We start from the raw sequence: 13159 nt of genomic DNA on the forward strand, positions 1-13159 counted from the left end.
CAAAATGGTTCCTTGTATGGAAACTGAAATTGAATCCTACTAAAACCAAAACCAAAATATTTTCACATTGCAATTTCTGTGGTTGAGTAACTTATCGAGATAACAAAAATTCAATTAATTCTCAGTCATGCGTAGTAATTACCTAGTTCACTCGGACGTTCGTAAGCATGAAAATTCCAATCATTTAAATTTTACTGAAGTACATATATCAAAAACTTTACAGACACTGGTAGATCTCGTAGTGGACGAATTAAAAGTCGCGTGCTCAAATATTGACGAAAAATATCACTTTGATACCTATTACCGATTATTATTGAATTAGCAAGATGAAAGTTACATTTGTTATTACAATTTCTGCATTCATTTTTTGTATTTTGCTGCTCACAATCAGTGCATCAAAAATCAGGTGAACATCATACAACTTACGTTTCTCAACTTACTCGTTTATAAAACACTCAAATGTTTTACCAAAAAATTTTTTAAAAAAATCTATAAGATAAATTAGGGTATAGTCTAACCTAACTTTTCATTTCTAATCTTATCATTTTAAAATACATATGTTTGGTTTTTGTATTGTATGTACTCATGGGGAATTTTCCATAAGTGTTTTGACAAATTTGGGGAATAAATATTAAAAAATGCATTGTGATAATTTGCGATTTTTTTTTCATTTTGTAATCACGATCCTCAATTTTTCAACGCCTCTACGTTGTAGGGTACCTAGTTTTAATTTTAACATCGTGTTTTATTTTTTACTTAACTGAGTTTTTTAAAAATTAGGTACCATCTTTACTTAAAAATGTTTATCTTTCAGAGAAAAACCTGCTGATGCTCATGCTGATGCTCATGCTGATGTTCATGCTCGTCGTCTTGATCCTAGTGCTACGCAATCGAACGACTCAAAACCCTGTTTTAGTATCATATGTATTGGAAGTATATTATTTCCCTTTCCCTTTCTTGGGAGAAGATAATCTCAGCCATTATTTTCTACCATCGTCAAATTGGTAACACTGCGGCACCCGCAGTTTTCTGATAGGTAATTTCACGAATGTGTTGTTGATTTACTGTTATTTACTGAGAATAATTTAAGTTTTTAAAATAAGTAAAAATTATGAAGTAATGACAGGTTAGCTTTTAACGTTACTTAATTTATTGTTACATTACCCATTATGTTATTTTGACCAAATAGTTTGACTATTGAATTTTCTAAAGTTGAAATATTGTCCCAACCAAATGAATTTGTAATTTTTATCCATCTTTCATTCGTGTTTTGTATGTTATTGAGAAATAAACGTAACGATAGTATAAAAAAGGTCGTCTGGCAGTTCACAAGTTGAGCAAAAATAAATAAAAACTACATAGATAAAAGAAATGCCTTTGACCAAAAAATGAAAAAAAAAATCTATGTCGCTAAGAGAAGATTTTTCATCAAGTCATAAAATTTTATTGGAAATCGAACCCAAATATGACATAAAATTGGCAAAAGGGTAAGCTTTGTTGAAGGGGGGGGGGGCAACTAATAATAAAGACATGTTTGCTTTGAAGCACGAGATGTGGCATAGAATTTTCTTGCATTTTGGAAAAAAATAAATATTTTACCACCTAATCGGATGTTGGAATATTAAGATGAACATAGAGAGAAATAGTGAAAAAAAAAACACAAATCCATAGAGTATAAACGAAATGACAGACTGAACTCGCAGATGAATTCCACGTTTTTGGGAAAAAATTCATAAGAAATCAAGAGGATAGGTATTTTGGGATTTACGGTTTTGGGGCAATTAACTATACAGGGGTGAGCTCCGTTGCACACACCTCTTCATCAATTACAGTTTACTTGTAATTGCAAAAATTAATTTGGATAGTCTATATAATAGGGCCCTGCACCCTTATTATGTGAGTGTAGGCAACTTCTCATTAGTAGAATTTGAACTCATAAGCACAGTGTTGCTTTTCTGCAAGAAACAAAAAGACACAATTTTCCCCATAAATTTCAAGAAGTCTTAATTTTTTTCAAAAATCACCCAAAAATATCGTTTTTTTGTCAAAAAGGCATGAATAAGTCTCGCTTTTTTCCATAAAATTGGAAAAAAGCAGCAAAAATTTATCACCTGTCAAAATTTCAAGAACTAAAGTGCCTTTTTCGATTTTTGGAGAATTTTTGAAAATCAAATTTAGGCCAAAAATGAGGAAAAAAATCAAAATTTTACCAAATTGACTAAAAAAGTTTAAATTTGGGATATACCCTATTTTCGACCTGCCAAATCGATTGGAAACTGTTTCAACCCGTTTTGAGCAGTACTGGAGCCTCCAGCAGATTTTTAGAACTCGAAATTCCTTCAAAATTTCATCAAATGGAGTTGGATAACCGAAATTTACTCTGCAAACTAATTTCAATACGCTACGAAGTTAACTGCAGGAGGATTTCAAGTAGTTTTGTAGTCTCCAGCGATTTTTTGAAAATTACTGGAGCCTCCAGCAGATTTTTGAAATTTGAAATTTTCTCAAAATTTCATCAAAGGAGATGGAAAGTCGAAATTCATTCTGTAAACTGATTTCAATACGCTACGAAGTCGACTGCTGGTGGATTTCAAGTCGTTTTGGAGCCTCCAGCAGATTTTTGAAATTTGAAATTTTCTCAAAATTTCATCAAAGGAGATGGAAAGTTGAAATTCATTCTGTAAACTGATTTCAATACGCTACGAAGTCGACTGCTGGTGGATTTCAAGTCGTTTTGGAGCCTCCAGCGAATTTTTCCAAAAAGTAGCTGGAAGCATCAAAATCATTTGAAACCACCATGTAGTCGACTTCTTATCGCATTGAAATTAGTTTGCGAAGTGGATTTCAGCTTTTCATCTCCATTTGATGAAATTTTGTAAAAATTTAAAGTTTGAAAAATCTGCTGGAGGCTCCAGTAATTTTCAAAAAAATCGCTGGAGGCTCCAAAACCACTTGAAATTTACCTGCAGTGCTTCGTAGCACATTGAAATTAGGATGCAGAATAAATTTCGTCTTTTTCCCACTCCATTTTGATGAAATTTTGTGGAAATTTCCAGTTTCAAAAATCTGCTGGAGGCTCCAGAACTGCTCAAAATGGGTTGAAACAGTTTCCAATCGATTTGGCATGTCGAAAATAGGGTATATATCAAATTTAAGCTTTCTTGGTCAATTTGGTAACATTTTGATTTTTTCCTCTCATTTTTGGCCAAAATTTTATTTTCAAAAATTCACCAAAAATCGAAAAACCAGCAATCGCACTGAAATTCGTTTCCGAAGTAAATTTCAGCTTGCTAACTCCATTTGGTAAAATGTTGCGGGAATTTAAAGTTTAAAAAATCTACTAGAGACTCCAGTAATTTTCAAAAAGTCGCTGGAGGTCCCAAAATGACTTGAACCCACCTGAAGTCGTCTTCAGAGGGTGTTAAAATTGAAGTGTAGAGTAAATTTCAGCTTTCCATCTCCATTTGATGAAATTTTGTAAAAATTTAAAGTTTAAAAAATCTGCTGGAGGCTCCAGTAATTTTCAAAAAATCGCTGGAGGCTCCAAAATCACTTGAAATTTACCTGCAGTGCTTCGTAGCACATTGAAATTAGTATGCAGAATAAATTTCGTCTTTTCCCCACTCCATTTTGATGAAATTTTGTGGAAATTTCGAGTTTCAAAAATCTGCTGGAGGCTCCAGAACTGCTCAAAACGGGTTGAAATAGTTTCCAATCGATTTGGCATGTTAAAAATAGGGTATATTCCAAATTTCAGCTTTTTTGGTCAATTTGGTGAACTTTTGATTTTTTCCTCATTTTTGGCCTAAACTTGATTTTGAATAATTCACCAAAAATCGAAAAACGCACTTTAGCAATCGCACTGAAATTCGTTTCCGAAGTAAATTTCAGCTTTCCATCTCCATTTGATGAAATTTTGTAAAAATTTAAAGTTTAAAAAATCTGCTGGATGCTCCAGTAATTTTCAAAAAATCGCTGGAGGCTTCAAAACGACTTGAAATTTACCTGCAGTACTTCTCGTAGCGCATAGCGCATTGAAATTAGTTTGCAGAATAAATTTCAGCTTTCCAACTCCATTTTGATGAAATTTTGTGGAAATTTCGAGTTAAAAAAATCTGCTGGAGGCTCCAGAACTGCTCAAAACGGGTTGAAACAGTTTCCAATCGACTTTGTATGTCAAAAATAGAGTATATCCCAAATTTCAGCTTTCTTGGTCAATTTGGTAAACTTTTGATTTTTTCCTCAATTTTTGCCTAAACTTGATTTTCATAAATTCACCAAAAATCGAAAAACGTAATTTGGCACTTGAAATTTTGACAGGTGATGAATTTTTACCTGATCTTTCGATGTACGTTTGTACGGTTTGAAAAATTTTGTGCAAGTCCTATGTTGGAACGCAAAATCTGCGATTTCAGCTGACTTGCCAATCAAAATGGCCGCCATTTTGTAAGTAGAACCACTTTTTTTTGAGTACAAGGGCTAGAAATGTTCCTTAGGACTCCCCCTTTAAGAAAAATGTTGTCCCGTTGGATCGGATGCGGTGCAATTGATCCTTTAGCGGGCTCCCCGACTAAAACGAATCACTTTGTCTATAATTTCCAAATTCCGTTGTTTGTTGAAATTGGCAGTCACTTTTTCGAGTTTTTTTTTTTTTTTTTTTTTTTAAATTTTCTACCAAAGTTATTTTTTTTGGCAAAAATAATGCTTGCTTGCATAATATGCAATTTGATCATCTAATCGCAATCACAAATTCTATAATTTTACCTCCGTAATAAAAATTCTTAATCTATTCCACACAGGAAAACATTGATTCATAATTCAGTTTTCCATTGTATATGGGTACAATGTACTTTTAAACATAACAGATTTATCATCCGACGACGACGTTATATTCTGCACATACATATTAGGCGAACTTTGCCATCTCAAAACGTGGTCCAATAATGAAAACCGTCATAAATGGCTATTTTGTAAATTGAATTATTTACATATCTTTTACAAATTGACCTTGATGCGGAATACAGAGGTCAACTGTAGCATCTTATCGTATAATCCGCGCCGAGTATATTAAATTTGTACAATCGAGAGTTCTGCTATTAACTTAATACCGAGTTAGAGTTTACGTGCTGTGGATGTTAAGATGGCGTTAAAAATGTACTTGTTAGTTTTGCTATCTTGTTTGTATATTGTCGGTAATGTACACGCTGTTGGCAAAGTGTCTTGCTTCTACGACAGCAAGGCCTATAATAGAAAAGGTAACTAATTAATCCCTTTGTTATTATTATTTTTATTTCTAATTATATTGGTGGGGTTGAAGATAGATATCAGAGGGGAAGGGAGATGGGGTAGAGATGAGATGGGTATTTTAAAATTATAATTGTGCAGTATTTTATTTTAAGTAAAAATTTTCTAGGGTATCTGAAGCTATTTTTTGTTGATTTTTTTTTCAACAAAAAATTGTCTCGATGAAGAATGATAAATATTTTCCAATTACCTGTTTTTGCTTCTTTTCCTTATTTTTTATTTTTATTTTTTTCAAAAGACTTACTTACCTTGTTCAAAATATTACCAGTGTTAAAATTTACTCTTAATAAGTAATTAATTGCTCTTTTTGAAAAAAAAAAAAAAAAAAAAAAAAAACGAGAAAAGTGCAGATACCGCTAAATAATAATACAGATTTATAATATGTCCATCAATTTTTTTAAAGATTTAAAAATGCATTTTATCACTAGGTACCCAAAGTTAGTATTGAACAACATAATCCTCATTGAATCAAATTTTCATCTCGAATTCGATTGGTTCATGTTATTTTTGCCTGTTGCAAAACCATCAGTTGCATTGATAAATTAATTGTTATTTAAACAAGTATCTAAAAATAATACCTATTTTATTATTCGTTTTTTTTTTTTTTTTTTTTTTTTTTTAAATTAAAAATGGTTATTTTAGGCTACACACGTGTTAATATTTGATGCACAAAGTGATCAACAGTAAATAAAATGAGAGACATTTTCAATAAATTAATCTTTTGAAGAAGATGTGAGGAAAAAGTCTGAAAAAGATCCCCAAAAATCTTGTTTACTTTTATTACTTCGGCTCCTTCAGCTATTTCTTAGATGAATGATACCATACCATACATGCTACTTTATCACAGTGTCATCAAAATAAAAACTTATTTACGAATTATGAATAGGTAACTAGGTACTTCTGTACCTATTTCTTCCATAGAAGGTTAACTACGCTTACCTACTCGTATATTCTAAAATATTAAAGCGAATATTATCTACGCTTTGGAGGTACCTACATACAAATATATGAAATCGATGAGTGAAATATGCATAATTTACGTTCAACACAGAATATCATTAAGTAATTGATATGCGGGTCTTATGGTATATTATTTATATACGTCGATGACGCATTTATGCATTCATATTTTTCATAATTCGCACTCGTAAGCTAAAATGTTTCCTAGAAATGGATGGAAATTTTTCTTCTCAGAATGTTTTACATTAATCTTTAAATGTTTACTGATTAGATTACGATGCCGTGTTTTATTTTCCATTCGAATGCGAAATTTTGTTCAATTTTTTTCATTTTAATTAATGAACTAAATTATCGCTGATTTATTTGTTATCGTTTACCTCATTTTGTTTTTCACAGGATTGGCCAAAGTTACTGCAGATGAATTAAAACCAGCCAGTTTATTATGCAACTATATCATCTACTCTTTTATCGGACTCGATAACGATAAATATAAAATCAAATCCCTAGATGAAGATTTGGACACCGAAAAGGGCAAAAATAATTTCAGAGCTGTCACGAATTTGAAATTAGTTAACCCATCGTTGAAAGTTTTGGTATCAGTTGGTGGTTTCTGGGATGACGACGAACCCGAGAAATATTTGAAAATGGTATTCATTTAGCTTTAATAACAATATCGAGTTGAATTGCATTGATAGGTACCTACCTGATTACACTTACCTATATGAGTATATGAAATTATGAAAGATGGATCGAAATTACAAGGTCAACAACAGCGCAATGTATCTTTTGACTTATAGTTATGGGACCTTGAACTTAGACTTGGATGATAAATTAATTTGGGCACATAAAGTTATTTTTTTTAGATCCAAAAAAAAAAAAAAAAAAAAATACGAAGTTTTTCATCTGAGCTACTTTATGTAAATTAATACAATAAATAATATCGATGACGCAGGGAAGGCGTGAAACGTGATTTTAGATTCATCGTTGTAGATCCATAAGCTAGTTTTTCTTAATCGTTTTCGTTATTAAGTACCTAGCCTATTACATTAAATCATGTTGTCATTTTTTATAGCTCGAGAAACAAGAACATCGCGCGAAATTCATCGAATCTGCTGTTAAATTGGCCAGAGATTATAATTTCGATGGTATTGATTTGGCTTGGCAGTTCCCAATTGTTAAGGAGAAAAAAGACAGGGGTACATTAGGTTTGTACTTGATGAAATTTTTTTTCAATGTCGAATCGATCGTATTTATCATATTACCTTATTGTTTTATTTTTAGGATCTATTTGGCATTCGATTAAGAAAGCTGTTTCATCTTCTACCAAAGATGATAAAGAAAAGGAACACAAAGAACAATTTACCGCACTGGTTCGCGAGCTCGGAGCTGCTTTGAGAGGACACAAGATGATTCTAACTTTGAGTATTTTACCCCATGTGAACAGCAAAGGTTGGTATCAGTACCTAGGTATTGGTTTTTTTTCGTCAGAAATCTTAATTAGCCCAGTCAAAATGCAATTTGACCCAAACATAATTGCGATCAAAGGTTTTTTGGTGAATATTGTCTAGGATGGTATGCTGAAGCTGAACAACATACTAAAAGTCCCCGCCCCTACCCCACGAGATAACCCCCCCTCCCCACAGTGGATCAAAGCCCCCCAAATCAGTTTTTCGTCAAGAACTCCTGAAATATTGAATTTTGAGTAAAATGAGCTCAGTGATCATTTCATCTCCTCTCCAATACCTATCAAATGAGCTATCGACCCAGGCTTGTTAACCGAAAAAAAAATATTTCCGGTTAAGGTTACGGTTAAAAATTAAACAAGAAATTCAAAATTTCGGTTAAAGGTTACGGTTAAGGTTATTTATTTTTTAAAGTTACGGTTAAGGTTCAGGTTACGGTTATTGATGACCATTTTTTTCGGTTAATGGTTAAGGTTAAGGTTACAGTTTTTGGTGGTAATTTTTCCAGTTGAGCTTAAAATTTCGGTTAATGGTTAAAATTACAGTTGAAAATTTGAAAATTTCCAAAAATTCTTTCGGAGTTTGAAATTTTGAAGTTTAAAAAATTGAAAAACTGGTAATATTTTTAATCTTTTGATCATTTTTTTGATTAAAATTTCAAATCACCACAAATCACATTGAAAAAAAACTCAGATAAAAAGAAATGAATTTTAAAATTTTGTAACCGGTTTTTTTCTAAACATTTTTCGGTTAAGGTTATGGTTACGGTTTATTTTGATCTCAGAAAACGGTTACGGTTACGGTTATGGTTAGTGATATTTCAAAAAAAAAAAGGTTTTTTGGTTACGGTTAATTTCTTTTTCGGTTAATTTACCGGTTAATTTACGGTTACGGTTAATGGTTAAAAACCGGTTAACAAGCCTGTATCGACCAACTCCCTAGCCTCAAGGGGGTGGCGCTACGACTCCTCAAAGTGACGTGATTTTAATAATTTTACATTTCATGACTTGGGATTTGTAACTTGTTCTAATTGATAAAATGAAGTCAAACTTGGGGAATGGGATTCTTTTGGGAGCTAGAGTTGACCTCTGGAGTGGGGAGCGTCAAAGTTGAAAATTACAGAAAGGTCATTTTTTTGGAAGGGCATAACATGACCCCAAATAGATGAAAAGGGTCCAAAATCATACCATCGGACAGTACCCCATCTGTGATCAACATATCCAAATTTCAGCTTCCTAGGTCATCCCCACTTCTTTTAAGGTGGAAAAAACCGAAAATAGGGGCAAAATAAGGGGATTTTCAGCTTAATTCCGCTTTAAACGGGGGGGGGGGGATGTCCTAGGAAGCTGAAATTTGGATATGTTGATCACAGATGGGGTACTGTCCGATGGTATGATCTTGGACCCTTTTCATCCATTTGGGGTCATGTTATGCCCTTCCAAAAAAATGACCTTTCTGTAATTTTCAACTTTGACCCTCCCCACTCCAGAGGTCAACTCCAGCTCCCAAAAGAATCCCATTCCCCAAGTTTGACTTCATTTTATCAATTAGAACAAGTTACAAATCCCAAGTCATGAAATGTAAAATTATTAAAACTACGTCACTTTGAGGGGTCGCACAGTGGGCTGTGAGCACCCTCAAAACGGGTGAAATTCAAAAACTTACAATGAACCCTAAAAAAATGGTACAATGATATCCTCCCTTATGTTCTTGGGGTCGCAGAATACGAATTTGACAAAAAAAAGTTTGTAAGGGTGGGGGGTGAGGGGATGGGGGAGCGAAAAATTCAAAATTTGACTATAATGATGTGTGATATGTCGAAATGTATGTTTTTGAGGGTGTAGATCACGAATCTGACAATATTTTTTTCGTAGGGGTCAATGGTGGGGGCTGAGGGGGTGAAAATGTGTAAAAATTCAAAATTTGACTATAATGATGTGTGATATGTCGAAATGTATGTTTTCGAGGTTGTAGATCACGAATTTGACAATATTTTTTTCGTAGGGGTGAATGGTGGGGGATGAAGGGGGTGAAAAATTCAAATTTTGACCATAATGATGTGTGATATATCGAATTGTATGTTTTTGAGGGGGTAGATCACGAATTTGACAATATTTTTTTCGTAGGGGTGAATGGTGGGGGATGAAGGGGGTAAAAACGGTGAAAAATTCAAAATTTGACCATAATTACGTGTGATATGTCAAAATGTACGTTTTCGAGGGTGTAGAAGGGGTGAAGGGTGGGGGATGAAGAATTTTCTATTGGGGAGCCGTCAAAGTCCCTGGAAGAAAAAATTTGTCACATTTTAACAAAATTCACCAAGATTTTTCACTATAATCGACTGTGGAGGTCGCGGGGGCACTTCAGGGCAAAAATGGCAATTAACATCTTGAAATACACTATCTTAAGTATTACCAGCCACTGGAATTTCCCGTGCATCTACGTGCAAAAATTTTTTCTATTCCTATTTATGCAGCAGAGTAGGAAAAAAACGGAGTTTCAACGTAAATTATACCTCTATAATTACTTTATAACAACTAAAATCGAATAATTTGATGAAAATTACTCACTTTTAGTTGAATTATTCATATTCGGTACATTTCGACATATCACACATCATTATAGTCAAATTTTGAATTTTTCACCGTTATCACCCCCTTCAGCCCCTACCATTGACCCCTATGAAAAAAATATTGTCAGACTCGTGATCTACACCCTCAAAAACATACATGTCGACTTATCACACATCATTATAGTCAAATTTTGAATTTTTCGCCCCCTTCACCCCCTCACCCCCCACCCCTACAAAAAAATATTGTCAAATTCGTATTCTGCGACCTCAAAAACATAAGGGAGGATATCATTGTACCATTGTTTTAGAGTTAATCATAAGGTTTTGAATTACGCCCGTTTTGAGGGTTCTCACAGCCCACTGTGGGTCGTAGCGCCACCCCCCTCGAGGCTAGGGAGTTAGTCGATAGCTCATTTGATAGGTATTGGAGAGGAGATGAAATGATCACTGAGCTCATTTTACTCAAAATTCAATATTTCAAGAGTTCTTGACGAAAAACTGATTTGGGGAGGGGGGCTTTGATCCATTGTGGGGGGGAGGTTAGCTCATGGGGTAGGGGCGGGGACTTTTAGTATGTTGTTCAGCATACCATCCTAGACAATATTCACCAAAAAAACCTTTGATCGCAATAATGTTTGGGTTCACCTATTTTTTTCTGCTATTTGACTGGGCGAAATCGTTCATTTATAAATATCTGTGTATTTGTATATTGTGCAGCTTACTACGATGCAAACAACTTCAAGGACTGGGTTGAACATATCCATTTGATGACCTACGACTACAGAACACCAAAACGAACCCCCAACGAAGCTGATTTCGGAGCCCCAACTCAATTCCTCGTTGGCAGAAATGAATCGTACAACATTGAAGCTACCGTTAAATGGTGGTTAGAACAGAAAATGCCAGGTACCTATATCTTAATTTAGAACTTATTTTATGACCCATGCAATTACACTATTACCTACTTACCTATTTTATAAAATTTTTCAGCTACTAAATTATTAATCGCCATCCCAACCTTCGCAAGAACCTGGAAATTGACCACCGACACTAAATCAGGAGTTCCTCCGGTAGCAAAAGCTGACGAAGAAGGAGAAGAAGGCCCATACTTGAAAGAAAAAGGAAAAATGGCCTACTACGAACTTTGTCCAATTTTAAGCACCGAACAGAACCCACCGTCGACTTTACTTAAAAAAGTATCCGATAATACTTACCGTACCGGTTCCTACGCCTACAGACTTGCCGGCAAAGATAATAAACCGAAAGGAATATGGGTCAGTTTCGAAGAACCAGACGTTGCTGCTAAAAAAGCCTACTATGCTAAATTGAAGGGCTTAGGTGGTGTTGCGATCGTTGATCTCAGTACCGATGATTTCTCTGGCTCGTGTGATAAAAACCAAGTGAAATTCCCTATCACTACCCAAGCTAAGATCAATTTGTAATTTTTTGTACTTGCATTTATAATTTCTGTGTATCATTACGAGAAAGTTTATTTTTAAATACATTTTTTCATTTTTTGCTTACTTATGCGGAGCACTTTTATTTTTTTTAATTCATTTTTTCAATTTTTATCAACGTTTATTTTATGACGAAAGCAATTTGATTGGAAATGAAAATAGAAATCTTTGAATAGTCATTTTAGGAAAATTTTTACTCGAACCTAGGCAAAAATGTCACCTGTTAAAATTTCAAGTGCTAAAGTGCGTTTTTCGATTTTTGGTGAATTTTTGAAAAGCAAATTTAAGTCAAAAATGAGGGAAAAAATCAAAATTTTACCAAATTGATCAAGAAAGCTGAAATTTGGGATATATTCTATTTTCAACTTTCCAAGTCGATTAGAAACTGTTCAAAACCATTTTGAGCAGTTCTGGAGCCTCCAGCGGATTTTTGAAACTTGAAATTTTCACAAAATTTCATCAAAAGCAGTTAGAAAGCTAAAATTTATTCCGTAAACTAAATTCAACACGCTAGGGAGTCAACTGCAAGTACATTTCAAGTCGTTTTGGAGCCTCCAGTGACTGTTTGGAAATAACTGGAGCCTCCAGCAGATATTTCAATGCTCGAAATTTCCATAAAAATTTACCAAACAGAGTTGGAAATCCAAAATTCACTTTGTACTCCAATTTTAATACGCTATCAAGTCGACTGCAGGTTGGTTCAAGTCATTTTGGAGCCTCCCGCGACTTTTCGAAAACAAACAGATTTTAGAAAATTAAAATTTTATAATGAACAGTTGGAAAGCTAAAATTCACTCTGTAAACTAATTTTAATATACTATGAAGTCGACAACCGGTAAATTTCAAGTCGTTTTGAAGCCTCCAGCGACTTTTTGGAAATTACCAAACCCTCTAGTAGATTTTTCAATGCTCAAAATTTCCATAAAATTTTACCAAAACAGAGACACCCCATTTTTGACATTATTCTGAGGTGGATCGCAGGCAGTTTCAATCCGTTTTGGAGCCTCCAGCAGATTTTTAGAAGCTTCTGTTTTTCAAAAAATGTCACAAAATCTATTCGAATCAACTTTTGGCTTTCCAGCTCCATTTGATGGAATTTACTGGAGGCTCCAAGAATTTTCAAAAAGTCACTGGTGGCCTACAAAATTACTCAAACCCACCAGCAGTCGACTTAATAGCGTGTATATAAATTCGATTGCAGCGGTAATGTCCGCTTCCCAACTTCATTTAATGAAATTTTGTGGGATTTTCAAGTTTCAAAAATGTGCTGGAGGCTCCAGAATTGCTCAAAATGGTTTGAAATTGTTTCCAATCGATTTGGCAGGTCGAAAATAGCGTCTATCCTAAATTTCAGCTTCCTTTTGGTAAAATGATTTTTTTTCTCATTTTTGGCCTAAATTTGA

General features: G+C 33.9%; 1 protein-coding gene and 1 long non-coding RNA gene across 2 annotated transcripts; both read left to right on the top strand.

Moving 5' to 3' along the window:
• Positions 1 to 10: 10 nt before the first annotated feature.
• Positions 11 to 1312, top strand: LOC135834752 (uncharacterized). The gene is made up of 2 exons (XR_010556750.1): positions 11 to 406; positions 815 to 1312. It is a non-coding gene; the product is annotated as an uncharacterized LOC135834752 (long non-coding RNA).
• Positions 1313 to 5083: 3771 nt separating this feature from the next.
• Positions 5084 to 11822, top strand: LOC135834754 (chitinase-like protein EN03). The gene is made up of 6 exons (XM_065348721.1): positions 5084 to 5255; positions 6661 to 6911; positions 7337 to 7469; positions 7546 to 7713; positions 11017 to 11205; positions 11290 to 11822. The coding sequence occupies exons 1-6, from the start codon at positions 5141 to 5143 to the stop codon at positions 11739 to 11741; spliced, it is 1308 nt and encodes a 435-aa protein (XP_065204793.1). The 5' UTR covers positions 5084 to 5140; the 3' UTR covers positions 11742 to 11822.
• Positions 11823 to 13159: the final 1337 nt, after the last annotated feature.

This window comes from Planococcus citri, chromosome 2, assembly GCF_950023065.1.
Source record: "Planococcus citri chromosome 2, ihPlaCitr1.1, whole genome shotgun sequence".
Taxonomy (NCBI): domain Eukaryota; kingdom Metazoa; phylum Arthropoda; class Insecta; order Hemiptera; family Pseudococcidae; genus Planococcus; species Planococcus citri.